Source organism: Vigna unguiculata, chromosome 9 (genome assembly GCF_037176805.1).
Source record: "Vigna unguiculata cultivar grain cowpea cultivar isolate G323 ecotype 2 chromosome 9, ASM3717680v1, whole genome shotgun sequence".
Lineage (NCBI taxonomy): Eukaryota > Viridiplantae > Streptophyta > Magnoliopsida > Fabales > Fabaceae > Vigna > Vigna unguiculata.
This window is the reverse complement of record NC_140800.1, coordinates 40,895,958-40,918,899: the sequence shown is the minus strand read 5'-3', so window position 1 is coordinate 40,918,899 and position 22,942 is coordinate 40,895,958. Positions and strand designations below refer to the sequence as shown.

Genomic DNA, 22,942 nt, shown 5'->3' with positions numbered 1-22,942 from the left:
TAATTGTTAATCACCTAAAGTTCTGAAATTTACAAAAGTAAAATAAAAACAAGGAATCGGTTATATTTTGTATTCTTCTCCTGTTTGGTAATTTAGAATTTATAATAAATTGAAACAATAAAAGTAAAGGAATGATTGAAATTAAAGATAAATAATCAGAATTACTTAATTTCAATTTAACCCGAACAATTAATTGCCAAAGTAATGAAATTTAGAAACAATTTAAGAAAGTACTTTCCAAATATCTTTTACAGGATATGCTTAAGTACCATTAGTCCACAATCCAAGGACCTAAAGTTTTCAGGATTCAGGAGAAACTGCTACTTTTTACATGCCTAAAAAGGTTGGGAGAAAAGAATCTAATTTAGAAAGGTTGGGAAAAAAAAGAATCTAATTTAGAGTTACCAATTGTATAGCTTTTTTTTTTTTTACTTGAAAATGTTTATAATTATTAGTCTCTTCTAGGATTTTGTCAAAAAAAGTGTAAAATCAATTTTTTTTATTATAGTTTTCTTCATAAAAAAATGTTACACTTGCCCCGAATCTCTGACATGGTACGAGGGTTTTTTACTTCTGAGGTTGAAAGAAACGACCTCTTACACTGCATCCCTCATTCCAATTGTCTATGCCTTTCTTCATCCATTGAATTTCTTTTCAAAAAGAAACTAAGGATACTATTCCTTAGATTAGCAGCTACCCTTTAACAAGCTCAACCTGTGAAAAATACTTCTTAAAATACAAAGAGTACCCTCAAAAGTCCCAACCTATGAACAAAACATGTAAGATAAAGACTAATTTTCCCAAGGAAGGTGCTGGTGTTAGTTAGTCCTGGGATGTAGCAGTATATTCAAAAAGTATGCATTTGGATGAGCCATGCTTTAGACACAGATGCAAGCGACTTGTTAGTTGATAGGTCAAGGTCCATTCCATTGCCATCTGTGACTCCTTCATTTGCCTAACGATTCTGGCCTGCAAGAAGAAAAACAATTGCTTTAGATGATAACAAGTTTTTACCAGTGAAATGTGTCTGCAGTTCCAACACTGAAAGAATTTGGCAAATAAGATGTAAGAAGAACTAGAGGACATGATAACCAAAGAATAAAGATATTTTATACTGTCTTCTAATTACAAATGGTCATGTTTGGTGAGTTTGTGAACTTTCACAATAATTACCTTAAAAAAGCCATACCTATTATACTTTTTACTGATTGATAATATATTAGACAGAGCACAGAAATTACACTATATATGTATGTGTAGTAACATATACACTATATGTTCTTCACCATTACATTTTAACTATCAGTTCAAAATAAAGTTTGCCATTTGTTGCTTTATTAATAAAGAAATACTACAACTAACAATTTCCCTCTACTGATACGGATTTATTGACAAGAGAATTTGGCTGAAACAAGAATAAATCCAGTTCTTGGAAAGCAATGATTAGAAATAAGAAGTAACTTGATTATAACTACCTGAAGACGTTTCCCAAGCTGGACTTCTACGTCAGTACCAAACGTTAAATTATCAGCAAGTAAAGTGAAAGGATCAACTGTAGCACCAGAAAGTAAAGTAGGAATTTGAGGGGCATAAACCCACTTCAACTTAGCCTGGCCAAACTCTCCCTTTCCTTCTATTCGTGGCATTAGTTTTTCAAGAGTAGCAGTTACAAGTTTGTCAAAGGCAAGTTGACCATTGCTTTCCAAAATGGATTCTGCTAACTGGCTATCAAGTCTTCTGGCAACCTGCATGGTTTGAAACAATCAACAAGACCATGCTGCTAGAAAGAAAGATCATGAGTATTGATCTTTCACAGATGAAACTATTAACCAACTTGAAAACTTGAATTAATTAGAGAAGCTTTGGGACATGGAGATTTGCTGTGAAAGTGAATGTTATTGTCCACAAAGTGGTTCCCAATCAAAAGTAACTTGTGACACTTCAATTGGAAAGTTTTGAGCTTAATCAACTCAAGGTTCTGTTCCAACACTAAAATGGACCAGTTGATTCTGAACCCTAAACCCAATAGGGAGGATATGGGATCTCAAGCTTCAAATATGATTACAATTTATAACTCTTAATTGATAATGCTTAATTAGTGAACTGGTAAAAAAAAAAAAAACTAAATTGGCTCATACAATTATGATATTTCATTCTTTTATTAATTGTGAGATGAGTGAAGTTGTTGTGCTGCCATTGAGAATGCTTGTAAATTAATAATTGATTTATTTCATGTGTAAATACAAGATGACAGAGAGCAGTATCATCTACCTCAATTGGTGACAGTGTATCCTGTTCAATAAAGTCTTGCCAATTGCTAGCTCGACGGTGAATTCTATATTGCCTCTCAGCACCAACCAAGGTTAAATCTAGCATTGGATCTAGTCCATAATCAGGTTCAAACCTTGCAATGTTGAGATGCTCCCGTTTTAACCTCACCTGCATTTAAATGAATTTAATCAACCTAAACAATGGGTCCATAAAGTAAGGGAAGAAATGAAGACAAAACTAGTCTCAGGTTACTGTTCATAAGAGTTGTAAGATTAAACATAAACCTGTGTTGCAACTAGATCAACTTCACCATTCTCAAATACCAGCTTGCCCCTAGGTTTTATACATTTTGGATGGGCAAGACCATTCAACTCAAGCTCTCCACTAACAGCAAAATTAAGAATCAAAGGATAAACTATCTTCAGCTCTGGTCCAAGAACAAGCTTCAAATCAGAAAGGCCGATTCCTATATTTGGTTTTATCTGCACTTCCTCCGTGTCCTTTTCTACCTGAATTGACTCATTGACTTCCGTGTGGTTTTTTTTCAAGGTAAAATATCATCAGAACCCAAAAAAAAAGCAATGAATCTTAAAAATAACATACAGTGAACTTGATTAATTTTTCAAATAACACAAGCACATGTATAGACAAAGCAATCATATTGTGATGAGTTAGATGTTTTGAGGATATTATAGATCAGAATATAAGATAAGGTGTTTACTATGGTTGATTATTTTTTAATCTTTATATTCTGTTCTCCATTATCTTGCACAAATGATTGATCTTGGCATCTCCAAATGTATCATGAACTACATAGCATAGCAAAAAAAATAGTCAGCAAATTAACTTGTAAACCCAGTAGGTATGTCCAAGTTCAATTAAGCTTGTAAGTGCTTGTGGAAAAGTTATATGAGAAAGTTTATGAAAAGAATAAGGTGCAACCGATTTCAATTTTGTGACAAATATGAGGGAGGATAGCTGCAATAATTCGCAGAGCTAATACTAGTAATTTGTTCAAAATGTGCTACATATGAAGCAGCTCAGAGCCTTTGGTTGGAGAAAAATGTAATACATGAGAGGATAGTTTCTTGCCAACGTTGCTTATCTGGGATAGAATGGTCTTAGCTTCTTGGTGGTGCTTCACTAGTGTTTGTTTAGTTACATTGATCACAAATTCACAATACTAACTTCACATAGTTGGCAGCAACAAAATAATTTGAGAAAAAATAAATATGCCTGATTTAGATTTAATAAATGCAGAGTCATTAGATTATGTAACGGTGCAGAAATCCAGAGTCAACTATAATGTTATAGAAAGAGGCATGAGAGTGATACATTTGCAATAATAGGCAAGTCCATTCTGATTTAGAGAATTATTATAAGGACAGGTAGAGACGACATGCTAATCCAACAAGCATGTAAAGAATTACCAGAGCCAGAAGTTTGAGAAATCTTGACCATTGGAGGAGCAGATTCCAAGCCAAAATACCGCGAAATATATCTTGAAGCAAATGATTTATCAATGCCGCCACTTGGAAGTTCCGATTGAAATGATCGGAATTTATTAGTAGAAGCACCACCCCTATCATGTGGCAAATATACTTTCCCATGACTAAGTTTAATATTTCCAGAAATGTTAGGTTGCAATATGGAACCAGTTATTTGCACCTGGGAGTTGACCTGACCACTGACAAAGTACGTTTTTCAAATAAAAATCATAAGCAAATAACATACAACAAAATAAACGTTATATTATCAAAATTCTATAATATTTGAGATTTAATGATCACATCAGCTAGATACATCCATTAATAAGTCGAGACAATTTAGATCGCTAGTGCCAGAAGTTAAAGAAGCAACCTTAAAATATTTTTTGCTTGAACTTCTAGAACTTCACACTTAAACTCGATCTTGTCATCAAGGGCTGCTTCCTTAGTTCTTAGAGGAAGGTTCCCTTTCACTAGTAGCTTTCCCTTTCTGCCTAGCCTACTCTCCAGTGAGGTGATGGATAACCTGTTTGATTTCATGTGCACAGTTCCACCAAAGTTGGTCAGTGAATTTCGAAACATGGGTGAAGATATAGTTGCCCTACGGAAAGATGCATATCCATTAAGCACCGGTTGATCAACTGTACCTCTGGCCTGTTAGGTCAAACAACATGACAAAACTTTAGAGAAGTAAAAATAATTATTTCACAAAAATTTATTCACCACACCCACCTCAAGCATGATATCAGCATTGCCATGAAGCCAATTGGCATAAGGAGTTAAAGCTGTTACCAGCATCATTCCCCCATCTTTTATATCAACATCAACCCTGACTTCTCTAACATCTAAAGTTTGCCAATTCAAACCTTTAAGCTTTTCTACTAATTGAGTATTCCAACCCTTTTTATTTCTTTGCCTAGAAACTTTTTTGTCTCTGGCATGGTTGGTGGTTGTGGTCCCTTTGTTCTTTTTCACCCATTCAGAAACCCAAGTATCTCTATTCTTGTCTAATTCTACATCTTGCTGTAACATTTTACTTTGGAAAAAATTAACAGGAATAGATCCTTGAATTAGTACATGACCATTCTGGATCAAAGGTTCAAATTTTGCATTGAATAGAAAACGACTTGTTGGGGTTAGAGAGGCAACAAGTTCTGCTCGATCAAGAACAGCTCCACCAATGACACCATCAAGGAGCCTAATTTGAACATCACATTCTGGTTTTTCTAAACTTCCTCTAAGATCTCCCTCCATATGCAAGATCCCCTTAATGGGTGCTAACAATTGCCGCAGAGAATGAACAACATTATTTGCTGTAGAGTCAATGATCTGTACTAGTGTTGGTATCAGACTAACAGGAAAATTTAAGACAGCAAAATGAAGGTTGGTTTTAGGTCCTAAGAAAGTTCCATCAGCATGAATTGTGGCATTATCCTTCTGGACAAAAATTTTCTTCAGGTGTATACCATCATCGTTACTATAAGTACCAACTGCTGAGACACTCTGAGTTTTGTATTCTCCCCACTCCCAATCCTCACCATGAAAGTCAAATTCTGCCTGAAATCGAATAGAAAGGCAATCTTCAAAAAGTAGAAGATTTTGCTAACTCCCAATATGCAGAAACAAATAAACTTTTACCAGGGTGTCTCCATTCCCTCCACCACTGGCATTGAGGGAACCATGCCAGCAACCTTTGAGTTCAAGTAAACCAGGAAGGCTCAGATGGTCAAGAACATCATTTGACGGAACGTGAAGCTCCCTTATTAACTGCAAGTTAAATGTCATTAATGACAGAAAAAGAAAAACAAATTTTGCAGTGAAAGCCATTTGGATCATGAATGTTATGAATCAATATGTACAAAACTTAGATACAATTTAGGAGCTTTTGGTGTTATTCTTAATTAGAGTTGGCATTTTACATTGGTAATTTATATTGAAATTTATCGCAAACTTTTAATACATAGCTTACCAAGGTGAAACCCCAATTTTGATTGAAGAATAACACCTGAAGAAGTACATCTAATTTCTGTCCTCAATAAATAAACATTACACATGCTCTTCATGTTGGGAATACAAACTTGGATGCATGAAGTATTGTGCCCTTTGAAAATAAAGTATAATATTATGATTGTTCGATGATACCTCAAGCAGTTCTTGAGTGCTCATAGAATATAATCCCGTTGACTGTAAACTTTGAATAAAAAGATCCTACAAGGGACATTGTAACATGCACAATCAGAATTCTATTTCTTAAAATATAAGTATACAGTATCGACAGCAGGTTTTGGGGTGACAAGCAATAAAATATAATCTTTCACAAAGTCTAGATATGTAATGGATGACTGACAATCATTAAAGTTTTCAGCAGATACTTACCTGAAAACATATATAACAGACAATTACAGGGAAAAAACGTACTTCAAGTATGTTATTGACCTTGAAACCTCTACTAATTTACAATCATAACAAAACCGAGGCTGATTAGAAACAGAAGCATAGTGATATAAAACTTATATACTCAGGTTCTTCAATCCTATAGTGTATTCTTGTTGACTAAGTTGAATTAGGTATGCATTTTCTTACTTTTGGGTTTACTTTCTTTGAGTCCAGTAAAGTAAATAGATTTAATAACAATATGACCCCACTAAACCTCCAAGAAAACTAGTACTTCACATACAAAGGTTTCAGCAATACAATATTTGCAACAATGAATCTGTATCCTAACTGAACGGGTTCAACTACACACACTACTAACTAAAAAGAAAGTATTAGCAACATTAGTGCATCAGAAACAACAATAATAGCCACGCCTTTCAGGAGTAACAAATAAACCATGCAGCTACACTTCTGAATTAACCAAGTTACATGTTACAAAGATTGAATCAGAAGCAAAGTATCTAAATCAACTGACTTAGAATCTGTCAATTAAGACATATAAAGCATAATACAACCTTTGATCTTGAAAGAACAGCAGGATCCATACTTCGAGATAGAAGCCTTGCAAGAGGAAGCATCTCAGCAACCTCAGCTCTGGGAACTTCAAGTTTCATTCTCCACCTACCCATTGATGATATAACACTACCAACACGCTCAGACAAAAACCTTTCTAAAATTCCATCTCCTTTTATGTCAACAGGAATACAATCTCGAGTGCCAGGTAATACATATTCTCCTTGTATTTCATAATAACTGTGGCTTTGTTCCAAAACAGTTTTTTCAATTGTGATCTGAACAATAGAGCATCAACTGACAATCAGTAACAAGCATAGCACAACGTGCAGTTCAGATATTAGTGCAACATAACCACTATTTAATGCCATTATTACTAATTTTGCCATTATAATAAAATTGAATTTGACAAAATGAAATCACTAATTTTGCCAACTTTAATAGTTAATCAGCAAATGACTTCACTAAGTCTTTGAGGGGTACTCTAATTGTTTATGTTTGTATCTAGCTCAATGCATATGATTTATACATGCTTCAACTTGAGAGAATGTGTCACATATTGTAGATTTCTTTGGCTAACAAAACAATTATAGGATTCAAAGAATTATAGAGATTAGCCAACTATTTTTGTTGTAATTGTTACCCTCTCCTCATAACAATACACTCCATTGGGTATAATGACACATGCATTCAGTCACATTGCTTGCTTTCACTTCTCAATCTAAAAGAATGAACTTAGGTACTCACAACATCTCCACTCCACCTAGCTGCCACATCCAGTGCTTCACCGATCACCCCACTGAATTTTGGCCAAAGTACAGATATGATTCCATGTCCTCTTCTTTTTGGGAGATTAAGCTGGATTTCTGCCTGAAAAAGAAAAGGGCAACCAGATAGAAACCACATTACTTTTATTTCATGACCGTTAATAACGCATTAACCTAGTCATCATTCAGGCAAGACTGAACAGAAAAAGGCAGAAGTAAATGAAGTAGCAACATATCAAAAGTTGCATATTTCCCTGAAATAAAGGAAAAAGACAACTAGCTGAAAAGTACCACATTATTTTCATTAACTATTAAATCATGCTTTGACCATGTATTATTCAGGCAGGAATGAACAGAAAACGGGAGAGATCAAAAGGTTAAAAAACAACAAATCTGATAGAAATGGCAAAAGTTGCATATTTTTCGTCTATATTTTATGCAATTCTTCTATGAGCACCTTTGCTTTGCTATGTTTTATCTTAAAAATACACATACGCATACCTCTATAGAAAGGGATTCCTTCATTTCATGTCCATTTTTCTTTTGTCAAAAATCCAGTTTGCTTTTTATTGTAATTGTAAACAGGAGAAAATAATTTAAAGTCACCACAAGCCCCATGTTAGATACACTCCCTATTTTTAGGAATTTTGTTTTAAAATTAACTTTACAAACTATGGTGTATATGTCAGTTTTCAAATAATAGAAAAATTGTAATGCCTTTATATACTTAAATAAAAGTACATTTCTTTTACCACCATCACTGATACCTCCTTATTAATAAAAATATTATAGTTTCTCCAAATAATGAGTTTTTTGGATGCTGATCCATGACACCAATTAGAGCCTACTGTTTTGAGTAAATCCTTTAAGCCCAAAGGACTTTATTTACATAAGCAGGTATGCTAGAGATATTAACTAGAAATAACCAATGCTTGATCTTCTAACATTAGAGATGGATGGGTATCAATTACTAATAGTCATTTATTGTCCTCAAAGCCCTCTTGCATTTACTCTAAAAGATCCTGAGTCAGATGAATAACTCATGCAGAACACTGAAAACCGTATAATCCAGACAAAACTGGGTCAAATGATAAAAATATGCATAGAACTGTCTAGCAAAGACAAGAATGATAAGTCATTACGAAGTCAAATAGGTAATATTATGGCTTACTCTACGTATAGTTCCCCTGAGAGAAGCAATCTCCAGATCATCAAGTGGAAAATGACATACCTAAAAGTACAGCCCACAAAAGCAAGAAAAATGAAAAAAAAAAAAATCAACATTAACGTTTGGGCTCATAGGGTGCCTAAAAATATGCCAGCACAGAATCAAATATATCTAGATTCAATCATTCAATCTAATATTTGAATATAAGTACCTCTAAGCTAGCTGAATAACACGGTCGAAAATCTACATTAGCCCTCAATTGTCCCTTATGAAGGGAAACGGACAACACTGTTCCACTTTTCAGACCACTTTCTCCACTGAGCTGTAGCGGGCCAACAAAATCCACCACAAGACTTTCATCAGACCTACCAGAGGCATTTAACTACACTCCAATAAACAATGGAAGTTAGAAAAACTCATATATGTAGAATAAAGCCAGACAATTTGAAATTGTTTCTCATAAGGATGTTTGAAACTTACAGACATAAACATCTATACCCTTAACTAAATAACTACATTTTTTAAATATGGATACCCGAGGGGGAAAAATCCTTTTGAAATAAAATACAAATATAAATAATATTATAAATTGTACAAAGGAGAAATATCCCATTTAATATAATTCACGTGTACATGTGGATGAGTTGACCTACACATAAAACTATGTTCATATCAATCACTTTCCTTAACCAAAGGACAAAAATCATAAGCAAAGCAGGGCCTGCATAATTCTCTGGGAGAGTTTCATCCTGAAGTCTAAATTCAACCTTTTAAATTTATTTTCGAAAGAAGCAAGATCCAACAAAAATCTACAAATTAACTTAACACTCGCACATAAATCAGGTTCAGGAAACTTCTCACCAGGCTTTATATACCAAACATCCTCAAAACGATTTTGGTTGTGTGTGACAGGAGAGAGAGGATTAATTGAAACATATTCACTTGCTGGAATAGATCTAGAGATTTCATCCATCAAAATTTCAAACATAATGATCCATAGATATTTCAAAAAGGAATCTTGGTAAAATATTGCCAGTAAGGAACAGTTAACCATTCAACTGATTCATTAAGTCAACAAGCAATTACTTGTTAACAGCTCTTCCAACACATTAATCATTAGCCAATTAACTGCTCACGAATCTAAAAACCTTCACCAAGAACTTATATCCCCCATCCCCACCCATATTTATTCAATTCAAATCTCTTTAACAGAATCCTAGTCCATGATTTTGTAAACACACCTCCCCCCATCCCTAAAAAACAGAACTGTACTACAATTTGATAATACCAGGCAGCAAGTTTGTTAAGTTCATAATATCTCAAAATGAAACAACTTTTATGCGGAGAAACTTTTATTCGTCACCTTTATATATTCGGGAGAAACACTCAACGACCCAGACAACTGAGGTGCAAGCATCAATTGATTAACTTTGAGACCAGAGATTGAAACCTCCCCAACGAGACTATCTGCATTTCCTTTCTCCAACATACTCACATGTTTCTTGTTCTTGTCAAAATTTTGTTCAATAATAGTGGTACTAGATTTTAAAAGGTTTCCCTGAAACTTGACTCTTCCGGCTGCTTTCAAAATCAAAGGTCTTGGAAAATCCATCACATAAGGAGTAACCAAACTAAAGAATTCAAATTCATGCATGTGCAAATCAAAATCAACTCCACCAACAATAAATGGAATGGCTCTCGATGCATTAAACTCTTCTCTAAGAGAGAAATGATCAGAATAAGAAGTTTGAACTTTCACATACAAATCAAATGCAGCTGAAGCAAAATTAACAGTAATGAAATTATGGGAGATTATGATATCTCCTCTAGCATCATTAAGAGACCCTTCTCCTGTCGGTGCAGTCCATTTTATATCAAACCTCCTGCAATAAAAAAATTATAAAACAACTAATTGAGAAGGAAAGCAATATTAACAAGTTGGACAGGCCCCAACTTGAAGTACAAGAAATGTCGATAATAAGAAAAGGAGAAATCATTGCTAATGTAAATATAATCAACAATTTTGAGTGGTGATAAAGGAATAATCTTACGGTCTTAAAAGAGATCCTGAAAGTTTTGTGTTCTCATTCAAAACCCCAAATTTGAGTGGCATCAAATGATGATAACTGGGAACATAGCGAAGCATAATTTTCTCAAGGTTAAAACTTCCTGAGAAGTTTGCATCTATTGCTTTGTCATCATCCAAAGCCTGAGAACAAATTATTACACACTAGCAGGGTGAGGGAAAACTGTAAAGAAAACTGGTGCAGAGGCATACACATGGGACAAGATATTCACATTCTGAAATTTTGTTTTAGCCAATCAATGAAACCTATTAATATCCTGATTTGTGAGAATGAGAATAACTACCTTTCATGTGATATTTTTACTTGACTGAGTCATATATGGACTATGGATGACCTATGAAGTATGAGAGAATAAATTTGTATCCATAGCAAACAAGTGACAGAAAATGAAAATAATTTTTTGACAAAATTCATCCCCTACCTAAAAAAACATATCATAAAAGGAGTATGAATAATGGTGACAAAAATTACATGGCTAAGCAAAAACTTCCAAGAAGTCCCTCTCCAACATAAATAAGTAAAGAAATAAATATAACATTGTAAATTGGGTAAAACATTGGTGATCCACCATTGTATTAACATGGTATCACCTCTATACATTCTAGGAAACTGGAAAAAGAAAGTGGTGACTATTTGCTAAATAAAAGCATGCTACTTCATGGCTAAGAAAAGAAAAAAAAAAAGTACTATTAAATAGTTTACAGGTAATAATATACCTCTGAGCATATCCACACTGTCCCAGCCCCTTGAATTTCACCACCATCCACAAGGCTCGCCCTGATTCCATACAAATCAGCAATCTGTGCTATGCAGTGGAAGTGTTACCAAACAACGAGTCAAAACTATGAACCACCGAGTGCAAAATTATTATCACTTTCAACTTACACAGTTATCAGTGTTGAAAGTGAAATTGGCAGATACATGCGAGAAAGGCACACGATCAAATACTGCCAATGCTCCAGCCTCCATACTTTTAGCAAGTACTTCAGATGCTTCAGTTGTAGGAGTGTCCACATGTAAAGAAGAGGATGTCCTAGAAAGCATCCCAGTTCCCACAAATATAGGAGTATCCAGAGGGCCTTGACAATTAAAAAGGGCAGTCACTGATCCTGCAAGCTGCAATCAATAAACTTTGATTATGAAAAAAATTAGGGATGTTCATTGGCTCGGGTTACCTGATGACCCAACCTGACCCAATTAAATTCGGTTAGCGGTTGGATAATAGGTTTAGTATGGGTGACTTGAGACTCGCTCTAATACTAGTGTTTTGGACAAATTGCATTATGTTTTTCTTTTCATGTCTTGAATTAGTTTGGATTAACTTGTTATGACTTTACTAATTGGCTTACTCGAAACCTTGAATTTATTTTTGTGAAGATTGTGTTATTTTTTAATTAGGTTGATAATTGAAAATTACAACTTATAATAAAAGAAAAGAAAGTTTTTCAAAATCTTAATCCAATTGACCCAACCCGCTAAAGAATGGGTAGGGTTGTTGAGATCAGTTTTATAAAAATATAAGGATCAAAATGTAAGGTTTTCAAGTAGGAGCTTGTTGAGATCTCATTTTGCCTGTAGAGTAAAGCTTATGATCTAGCTTTTGAGATTGAACTGGCTTAGACCAAATTGAAAAGGACTAAAACAAAAGAACGAGACGCTTGTGGGGACCAAATTTAATCAAATTACTTTTTTAGGAGACAGTGGAAATTGACATCAGGCACATTATGTCTAAATTTTGAAAAATCTATTTAACTTCTATGAAAGTCATAGACAGCTTCTGCTTCACAAAAGTCTTTGGAAAATCTAACCTAAATTTTAGAAAAAGCCATGTGTTAGCTATGAAATATGGTGAGTATATAGAAATAATGGTACAGTGGGACCGCAATTTAAAAATAACAGAAAAATTGAAAGCAATGAACTAAGTTTATGAATGACTTTAATGGCACTGTTTTCAGATTTAAAAACTGCAACATAAAGAAAGAAAAAAATATAAAAATGGAAACGTTCAACCTACTAGAAAACTTGAACATGTCTAAGTTAATGCATCAAACTGAAGAAAACATACAGGAAACAAGAGAGATCTCATATTGAAAGTTCTCATCAGCGCATTCACTTCAACACTGGGAACCTGGAAAGTTGATCAACAATGTATTAGGGAAGATGAAAAAACAGTAACTTTTTCCTCAAATTCAATGAGGAGAGTATAGTTGAAGACAAAAACAATAGAAGACTGATTATGAGTGAACATTATAGAGTGCACGCTTCATACTCAGTTCAATGATACACATACACAGAAATAACTAATACAGAATACTGTTCACAAGAAAGGGTAATTAAACTATTTTCCTAGATTACAATGAACATAAGCATTAAAGCGAGCTAAATCTAATTGTAATCAAGTTATCTATAATTCCAACACATCCCCTTGACCAAAAGCATCGAGCTTAGTGCAGATATAAAATATTTTTGGTCCCCCTCCCTTGAGAACAAATCAGCCAACTGATAATTTTTCATAACTATATTATTAGTAAGAAGTATCTACCAGCTTTGCCAATGACTACTTTATCAGAAAACCTGACTGGGCACCTGTGGGATCCCTTGTCCTAACCACATTTTTTCCATCCATAAGACTCAAACCTAAGCCAATGCTTAATAGTATATAGTGTCCAGTATCACTCAGACCACTTGAACCTGACGAAGTATGTGCTAAGTTCTCCAAAAGTATTCATTAAAGTGATAGTGAATTTCTACATGTTCAGTTTGTTTATGGAAGATTGGGTTAGAAGAAATCTCTGATTGTCACAAATTAGCTTCATAGCTTTGCTCTCACAGCACAACATTTCAACTTTTAAAAGTTGTTTATAACATATGAATTCACCTTTAGTGAAAGTCATAGCTTAGTATTAGCTTCAGCACTTGATCTTTGTAAGCACATGCAAGTTCTTGCTTTACAATGAACTTGGATTTCCTCCAAAGAGTTACCAAGAGGTGGACCTCCTAGGCCACAGTACTAATGACTTCTTTGGGTTATCCTTAATTGTAGTCTCAAGGATGGCGGTTTAGTCCCATGTTGACCAGAGATATGGCTTAAATAGAACTTATATAGTTTTAACAATTCTCACCTTACAAACAGGTTTTGTAAGGTTGAGATAGGTCCTCGGTCCAAATTCTAAGATGAAATCCCCTAAGATATCTATCACCAAAATACAGGGAGAGCGTAGATGAGTGTGCAATCAAACAGAACCAGGCAATTTTCTGGTGCATCTAGAATCAGGACATGCTATAATTTCTCTCTTCTGGTATGAACATTATTTTTATGAAGAATCATTCTCGATTGATTCTTAGGTTCAAATCAGTGTACAGAATCAGCCTAGTATCTCAATTTATTTACCCTCGTTGTAATGGTTCCACAAGTAAGAAATACAATTAATTTTTCTTGTCCAACATTTTTTTCTTATTTTTATTTTCTAAATTCAAAGACATCAAGGAGAACATACAACTAAGTTCTAGGAACCTAATACAGCAGAATGGAGAAATACTCCTCAAGGTGAACACTAGTGCTTTGATACCATGTCAACTTTTAAAATTTTAGACTAGAAAAATGCAAGAATGACGGCCAGTAATGTGTTATCAGAGTTTACTCACATTTTCCAATAACCTAATGCAGTTATTTATAATACTAATAAGGTCAAGTCATAGTATAAAACCAAGCCCTCTATTAGTGACCCTGCTATCTTCTAACAATAAATAAATAATTTTGAACTCAAGCACACACACATAAGGGAGTACCTGACACAGAAGATGAAATTCTCCTTCCTCAGGATGGATGCCAAAATCTCCAGATGCTTCTAGAGGAATACTGCCAAACCAGCCACTTGTATTATGTAGAAATATACTTTGACCACGAAAACATAAACTTCCTGATGTGTTCTGCAAGTGCAGGAACATAAACAAGAGAAGAGAACATCTTTTAATTTTAAGCGTGCCAGCAACAGAAATATGTAGTTGCTGCAGATCAATATGCCTAAGCACTTTATACGAGACCAAAGGTCCAGTAGTCATCAACGGTTACTAGTATGTGTCAGATTTAATCTAAAACCCATTGGTATTAAATGAAGTTGCTCAACAGATATGTCACATTATAAGAATTGAGACAGACATGTGAGACTTCCCAAAAACCCCCTCCAAAGATGCCATACCGTGTCAAATTTCAACTAAAACCAATTGGCATTAAATAAAATTGTCCAACAAATACATAGTCGCACGCCAAGAATTGGGGCAGGCTATTTACTCATTAGCAGAAATAAAAACTAAAATAAACCTACACAGCTAGGGTTTGTACCAAACATGATCCCTCATCCCATGTAAATTATAATTTCAGACATCCATTCAGTGCATCACATCAAATAAGATACAAATGTTGCTATTTTCTTCCCATTCTTCACAATTAATATCGTTGTTTGTCAAAAACTAAAGTATTATTTCTGGTACAAAAATGTCACATATTTAACGAGTAAACAACACTTCTAATATTCATATAGAAACTAATAAATAAAAGTCTAATTAGGCATCTATAAGAATAGACTTTATTAAAAAGTTGTTTTGAGTTGTACCTAGGGACCCAAAGATGCTTGTTTTCTAATCTTTCTATCTTTCAATGTATCTCAAATGAATCTACCATTTCTATATAAATATGAGAACCTAAGAGAGACTTGGATAAGCTCTATAAAAAGTAGTCTCTCTTTAGTTGGTATTGGAGCAAGTTGATCCCACTTTGCATGTCTGTCTTTTCCGCAAAAGAAAATGTTGTCCAACCATTGTCTGCTATCATCTACTGTTGTCAAACTGTCACAGTTTTCTCTGAAGATCACCGAATCAGGAGAGTCTCTTTGGATGACGGCCAACCCCGTGGGTCCCAAAGGCAGAAACTAGTCACACGCAACCATGCACAGCCTCTTTGCCAACATGCCATCTTCCAACCATCAAAGTGACATTGTGCAGCTGCAGCTGGATACGTTGTCCCCTATTTGTCCCTTCCTCACGGGTGGATTGTTTGGCTCCCTTTTTTCTTTGTAGAGTTTCCACTTTACCCCCTCTTTTCTTATCGTAGATGGCTTATGAGCCAACAGACTCAAGTTCTCCCATCATTACGTTAGAAAAGCTTAATGGGAGGAATTATTTATCTTGGACAACCTCTATTGAACTTTGGTTTCTTGGCTTTTGGTTTTATGATCACTCGGAAAAAGATGTTAGCAAGTTCTCATAAGAAAATACTGCACAATGACAAAAATTGGACTTTCAACTTTGTGCTCTATTCTGGCAATTTGTGGAACCCTCAACTATAAAAACATACACAACCTCTTAAAAAAGCTTAGTGTATTTTTGCAAATGGCACTTAGTGGCTCTATGATTTTGCGCACAAGCTAGCATCCCTTAAACAAATAGATTGTGATATAACGTCTTTTATTGTTGAAGGTTAATCTGGTATTAAAGAATTGAAGATGTTCTTGGAAGTTGTTCACGATCCTTCATGCAATGAATCCAAATTTTGATTATATTCAGGATCACATGTTAACAGGTCAAGAAGTTCAAACCATTGAAAACTTAAGAACACGACTTCTTCATGTTATAGCTCTCAAAGGTAGAAAATATCAAGAATTTGCTAAATCCTCTGCTATGGTATCTACATGTGGAAAAGGAGGTCATGTCATTAGATGAGGACATGGTGATAGTGGTAGGAGTCGTCCTCAATGCATGCATTGTAAAATAATGGTCATTCTAAAGAAACTAATACTCTTTCCACGGCTTTTCTGACAAGACAGTCAATATCTTGAAATCTAAGATTGTTGAACCAAAGTTTTCTAGTGAGGAATATCAATAATATTTGAGGTTAAAATCCAACAACTTAGCACAATCATCTACAAATCATAGTTTGTCAACAGCTTTCATTTACAATATTTGTAAAGACAAAGTCCGTGGATAATTCACTCAGGTGCTTATGGTCATACATTTGGTAATACCTCTTTACTCCCTTCCCTTTCTTGGTTCCAATGATCAACTTGCAAATGTGTTAACAAAATCCTAGAAGGGGCCTCAAATTGAACTTACTTGTTTTAAGCTTGGTACATATAATTTGTGTGCTCCATTTTGAGCGAGAGTGTTAAAATAGGCTTTATTAAAATGTTGAGTTATAAATAAAAGTACCTAGGGTCCGACAAGTGTCTTTACCCCTTTTCTCTCTTTCATTGAATGAGCTCTCTAAAATATATTTGCTCTCTCTTTATTTTTCTCAAGTGCATCTTTAAATATAAAGCATACTTTTGTTGAGCAATATAAAATACAATGCATATATAACGAAGGATAAAAAATATACCACAAAAGAAGTTTCAAATGGCAAAAAAGAATTGCACAAGATATCCTAGTGTAGATGAGAGGAAGACATACAGAAAAACAAGATGGAGCATCCGACACTTGGAAATTCAACCCCGTTACATCAAGCTGTCCATAAAGATTTGGAAAAGCTTCACCCTTCGACATGCACAAGTGAACCTAAATATAGGGAATCAATATATCAAGCAGGTGAAATCCAGTTATTAGGAAGCAGCAGCCTGTCATTGCCAAGATAATTATCAAAAGTACGAAGAACTTGTTGTAACATCAGATCCTTGAATTTTCAAAACCTAAGCCAAAAGATATAACATGTATGTGTTTCTAAAACAACATAAATACAATATATAATAATCAACTATGTAGTTGAATCTGTACAAGGGAAGCACCTTCCATTGACATATCCAGGTAAAAGTTACAAAGGACCTCCACAATATAGGCATGCTTGGTTAGAGAAGGCTATAAATGGGCATAACACTCCTTAAGCTTTTAAGTATTAAACATATAATACACTTGAAAGAATTATAACCAAAAGAAAGCTATTTTCTAGATAACCATATGAGCAGAGTAATAACCAGGGACACTGAAGCTTCAGTTAGCCTCACCAATGATAAATCATAGTTCCAATCTGATGCAGAGCAACATGTCCTTTAGGATCTAGGTAAACCAAAATACGTCGTTGAAAGCACTATGTTTTACTTTGTTGAGAGACAGATAAAAGCTAATAAGGAGGGAAAGAAGCACAGCAAACAAATCCATTGTTCAGGTCTTACTCAAACAAATTATTCTAGTTTAGGAGGCACATTTAGGTTTATAGCAGCCCTGAGAATCAGCAACAAGTATTACTCAGCAAATACACTAAAATTTAATCACAACTGAAATTAAAATCAACATTACAACATTTCCAAATAGAATTTGAAAGTAACTAAACTTTGGTTAGAGAAACACCTCACCACTTGCCCTCCCTTTAGACCATGTTATTGGAATGTCTAGTATCCTTTCAAAGAGCTGCATAGAACATGATCCAGACATAAACTACATGCCAGCCGTACAAATTAATTGAAATTAAGGAAGATGACGAAATACTGAAACTCCAGGTTACTATATATATACCTTACCGGGACAAAAAGATGGTCAGTTTTCAAATTAGCATGCCATTTCTCCTCGACAGAGTCAACAAAAACGTCAACAGACAACCAGCCATCACCTTCACTTTTATCATCTGATCTCCAAGTCTTGCAATTTCCACTCAGTTTTAAATTTATACAGTTGTAGTGGTTATGAAACTTCGTATGGCCATTGACATTCTCTATCACCCTGAAAGTAAAGCATAGAGAACAATTAAATTGATATCGATCATAATTTTCAAAATAAGACTTCAATTCCAATATTAAACCAGCTCTTCAATATTTACAACTATGACTTCACCTACAAGGCACAAGCTTACAATCAATAAAAGAATATTTTACTTAAAAAAAGTTGACACAAGCTTACAATCAATAAAAGAATATTTTACTTAAAAAAAGTTGACATCTCGCCTTTTTATCCAAAAATATGAAGATTATCAAGATGCTAACAAATTTAAAAGTTCAGCATCAACTCTAGTGAAGGGTTTCATATTCACCAAGTCTCTAAGAGGACCAAGGATTGATTATTTGGAGTAAGTTGGCCACTGACAACTTATATGTTCCAGCTTGAGGGGCAGTATTATAATTATAGAAAAAAGAGCAAATTCTATATAATCATGAATATCCAAATTATACACGTATTATTAGGAACGTTTTTATTTATTACTACATCGTATCTTCATTACTAAAGGATGCCAAATCTCTTAGTATGTTGATTTTTTTTCTCTCACTATAAATAAAGCATTTGTGTTGTCTCAAGAACACAGTTTTAACTCAATCTCTCTTTCTACTAATTAGCGTAACCTCTCTAAACACCTGTATCATATTAAAAATATAAGTTAGTACATCATTTCTTTTCCATAATAAGTGATAATAATAATAAGTCATAATAGATCTCACCTGACTTCCCTGTCCCCGTATGCAAGCAGCATGACGGTTGCACCTCTAACATGAACAGAATCAAATGTAACAGGAAGAGTTTTATTTAGGCCTTCAGACTGCTGAACATCTACCCTATCTACATGTTCTGAAACAGTATCTTCAACTTTGAGACCCATTTCAGACTTCCTCTTTTCAATATTTCTAAAACAAGAGGTGAAGCCAATTTTTTTAATCAAAGTCTTGAACGGAACTTCAAAATATGTAGCCAACTGAGACGTTTGCTTCACTGAAATCAAATCTCTTTGGCCCTTAGTTGCACTAACATCAATTGGACTTTGTGCAACGTGATGTCCCAACTCCTCCTTTTTCTCTGTACGAATATCTGCATTGGCATGTTCTGCGACATCCTTGCTAGATTGTAAATGTTCGTGTTTGCTCTCACTTGTTTTTGAAGGAAGATCACTGGAAAATTTTAAATCATTTGAATGACCATTGATATTTTCATTTGATGAAGGAGACCAGATTTCCAGATCTCTGAATTGTGTTCCATTTTGGTTATCATTGTTTCTATTATCATCAGCACTGGCAAAAGATACAGCTTTTTTGTCAACATCACTTTTTACCAACTGCGTATCACGATCTCTAGAATGAAAAAATCTAGAAGATGATGAAGGCTGCTCAAACTTCCCATATGAACTGCGAAAATATGCATTTGCTGCAAATGCACCTTGTTCAAGAATTCTTTTCCTAAGAGCAATACCAGATGCACTGATGTCACTCCTTTTAGCCTTTCTTTTACATTTTTGTTTTTCATGCCCTTTAATGATTCTGGACCAAAACTTTAGTCCTTTTCCGGGGAACTTCACCTTAAATGATTTCTCCAAATCAGCATGTTTCATGTCATAATCGACACCTGTGTCCACACAACGATGACCATGTTGTTCCCCCTCCTTCATGCAGAAAAAACCCTTGGAGTTTGTTCCTTCTGATGAATGAGTTCCTATCTCCTTTAAATCATCATCACCCTTGGATGGACCACAATTCTCCTCAGACATAAAGTAACCCTTCTCTGCAGCTTCCATGGCTGCATCATCCCTTTCTTTCACGTGTTTTGCTGCAGCCTCCTCACGTGCAACCCTCCTCACCCGAGTGCGGTGATCAAGTCCTTCTTCCGTTGACAACCGCATCTGAGTGCCCTCTTCATACAACGGTATCCCTAACCAACTATAGTCCTTCTTCTGCACCACCATCACACACGCATGTGACAAAACTGCATCAAACACAAATTTCCCTCTCCACAGACTCGAAAGAGGGTGAAAACGAACTTTAACAGTGGGAGCCTCGCCACAGGAGAAATCATCTTCACGTGGCCCAAACGAACACGACTCCAATGTTACACTCAATGGCGAGATTTTTGTAACCTTGCCAAAGCAAACATCATGCTGAATACACTCACTGATAATTGAACAAACAGAGGGCAAGATATTAGCTTCAACGAAACCCTTGGCTTTGTTCCTTCCAAACCAAAGCAATAATAACAAACCAGAGATAACAGCAGTGTATACAGAGGCCCTCACCAAAAAGAGCCCCTCTTTCCACAATGGTGTGAAATAACTCACGCTAAAAGAAAAAGGTGGTTCCTTTTCCTTGAAACATCTAAACCTCCTCCACCCACTTGCGGAACCATGGCGTTTCCTCAACAAGTCTACATTTTGTCCACAAAATTTAAAAGTTTGCCTCAATGGGTAACAACCATGTATCACAGAAACAGTGCATCTCTTGTTTCTGGGGAAAATCCTTTTGACAGTGTTGTTACCGTCCCAAGAAACACGAAGCTTAATCCCGAAAAATGAAGTATTCATTGTCTCCTTCTTTCATAAAGCAAGAGAAGATGTTGTTTTCTGCCCCCTTTAACGATTCAGAAGAAAACACGCATGACAAATGGAACATGGAGCTTGAGAAGTGAAGTGAACAGCAATCAATGTGGTTTGCTTTGTTGGCTCAAATGAGTGAGAGATCTTGATTGTGGGTTGTGGTGTTGGAACCATTATAGTGAAGTATGTGTGTGTGTGTGTGGCGGTAAGAAGAATGAACAAGAAACGAAGGAGACACGAAGAATATTACGTTGCTTGTCTTGAGGGAAATCAAAAGAAAAAGAAAGAAACTACCTTTAACGCTGTTTACGAAAACACAGTTTTCTTCTGTTCAAATTTTTAGATTTAAAATGAAGACAAAGGAAAAACATATAGGTTTTGTGTACACATGTCTAAGAAAATCGACTAGGCTCATGGTTCACCACGATCTAAGTTGAAAATAAGTAAATTTAATTCGACTTATTTTATGGTAAATCAGAAATTTTGCAATCCGATTTAATTTATTATGCGTTGGTGAGTTAAGTAGGTTGGTTCACCAACTTACATAAAAAAATTATTTTTATTTTTATTTAAATATTTAAATAAACTTTTAAGTAACCTATGAGATAAAATACTAAAATCAGGAACCAATATCTTTATCATACTCACTACTAATATATATGAATTATTTTTAATAAAATATCAATATAGTCCAAAAAAATATAGTTAATATTACACATTTTTTGTCGTGTTATTCAACAAAATATAAATAGAAAAACTATACATTTTAGAACAAATTATTTATAAATCGGTTGTTTGAATAATTTAATATGAAGATTATATTTAAAGATTAAAGTATCAAAATATATATATATATATATATATATAATTTGGTAAAAGAAATGTTAGTGAGTTCTCTGAATATTTTTTTTCAATTCAACCCAACTTAAATCTATGCTGAGTCAGATTAACTCGTTGGTTAAAACCCATTTTAACATACATTATTAACTTTAGAATTAAAATATTTTAAAATATAATATTTCTTTATGTTCTTTTTTTTTATTAAATTCTTCCTCTTGCTTCTATGAAAGTGGTTGAAATTGTTAGTTTAGAATAACTTTTATTTACTCCGTTTATATAATTTTTCACACGTTTATATAAAATACAAAAGTGTTAAATTATTTATTTTGAAGCAAGAAATTTAAACATTTTAAGTAAAATCTTAGATTTTAAATATATGAGTACTACACAAAATTAAATATGTCAAAATGAACCAATTCGGTTCACATACACGAGTTGGCTCACCACAAACAGAATTGAAAATGATTGAATCCAACTCAATTCATTTTATAATAAGTCAAAAATTTTACAATTAAATTCAATCTACCAAACTAAAAAATTATATATATATATATATATATATATATATATATATATATATATTTGTTAATTCGATATAAGTGATACTGAAAATAAAATTTGAATAAAATAAGACAGAAACATTATTTATTATCAATCTTATATGTAAAATAAAATTTTATTTTAAAAATTTCTACATACAAATCGAGAAATTTTATTATATATTTGATTCAAACTATAATCACCAATTAGATGATTTGAATTAAATATATAATAAAATTTCTCAATAAATATATATATATATATATATATATATATATATTTATTAAATATATAATAAAATTTCTCAATAAATATATATATATATATATATATATATATATGCTTGTATAACTTTCTAATCGCAAAATTTAATAATAATTTAGATTATTTTTTAAAAATTAGAAAAATGCGACATACAGAAGTTATAATGTCTATGTTTTCGTTAGGTTATTATTTAAATTACCATGTCGATAAATTTTATAATTCTTTTACTATAGACACTGATTGAAACATAATCATGAGAAAACTTGTATATTTTCTTATGTTGTTTTAATATTTATGTT

At 33.9% G+C, this 22,942-nt stretch overlaps 1 protein-coding gene across 2 annotated transcripts; it reads right to left on the bottom strand.

The window, feature by feature from the left end:
• Nucleotides 1–545: 545 nt before the first annotated feature.
• On the bottom strand, nucleotides 546–21,294 carry LOC114196207 (protein TIC236, chloroplastic-like). Of its 2 annotated transcripts, XM_028086772.2 has the most exons (23): nucleotides 19,144–21,294; nucleotides 18,235–18,433; nucleotides 18,065–18,124; nucleotides 17,174–17,278; nucleotides 14,519–14,659; nucleotides 12,795–12,857; nucleotides 11,615–11,845; nucleotides 11,446–11,529; nucleotides 10,694–10,851; nucleotides 10,006–10,525; nucleotides 8,854–9,024; nucleotides 8,646–8,705; nucleotides 7,455–7,577; nucleotides 6,710–6,985; nucleotides 5,901–5,966; nucleotides 5,397–5,525; nucleotides 4,491–5,315; nucleotides 4,132–4,412; nucleotides 3,702–3,958; nucleotides 2,556–2,797; nucleotides 2,272–2,439; nucleotides 1,476–1,745; nucleotides 546–969 (listed from the first exon to the last, which is right to left on the bottom strand). In XM_028086772.2, exons 1-23 carry the CDS (start codon nucleotides 20,985–20,987, stop codon nucleotides 823–825), a joined length of 6,420 nt encoding a protein of 2,139 aa, XP_027942573.1. In that variant the 5' UTR covers nucleotides 20,988–21,294; the 3' UTR covers nucleotides 546–822. The 2 variants fall into 2 exon arrangements, with proteins under 2 accessions (XP_027942573.1, XP_085522426.1); XM_085666300.1 differs by lacking the exon at nucleotides 8,646–8,705.
• Between the last annotated feature and the right edge of the window lie 1,648 nt (nucleotides 21,295–22,942).

What these genes read in the sequence shown, in the direction of transcription:
- LOC114196207 (XM_028086772.2), bottom strand. Translation starts at nt 20,987, where the DNA reads ATGAATACTTCATTTTTCGGGATTAAGCTTCGTGTTTCTTGGGACGGT. An exon ending in CTGACCATCTTTTTGTCCCG is followed by an intron (nt 18,125 to 18,234) that starts GTAAGGTATATA and finishes TGTTCTATGCAG; the next exon opens with CTCTTTGAAAGGATACTAGA. An exon ending in AAGGGAGGGCAAGTGGTGAG is followed by an intron (nt 17,279 to 18,064) that starts GTGTTTCTCTAA and finishes CCCTATATTTAG; the next exon opens with GTTCACTTGTGCATGTCGAA.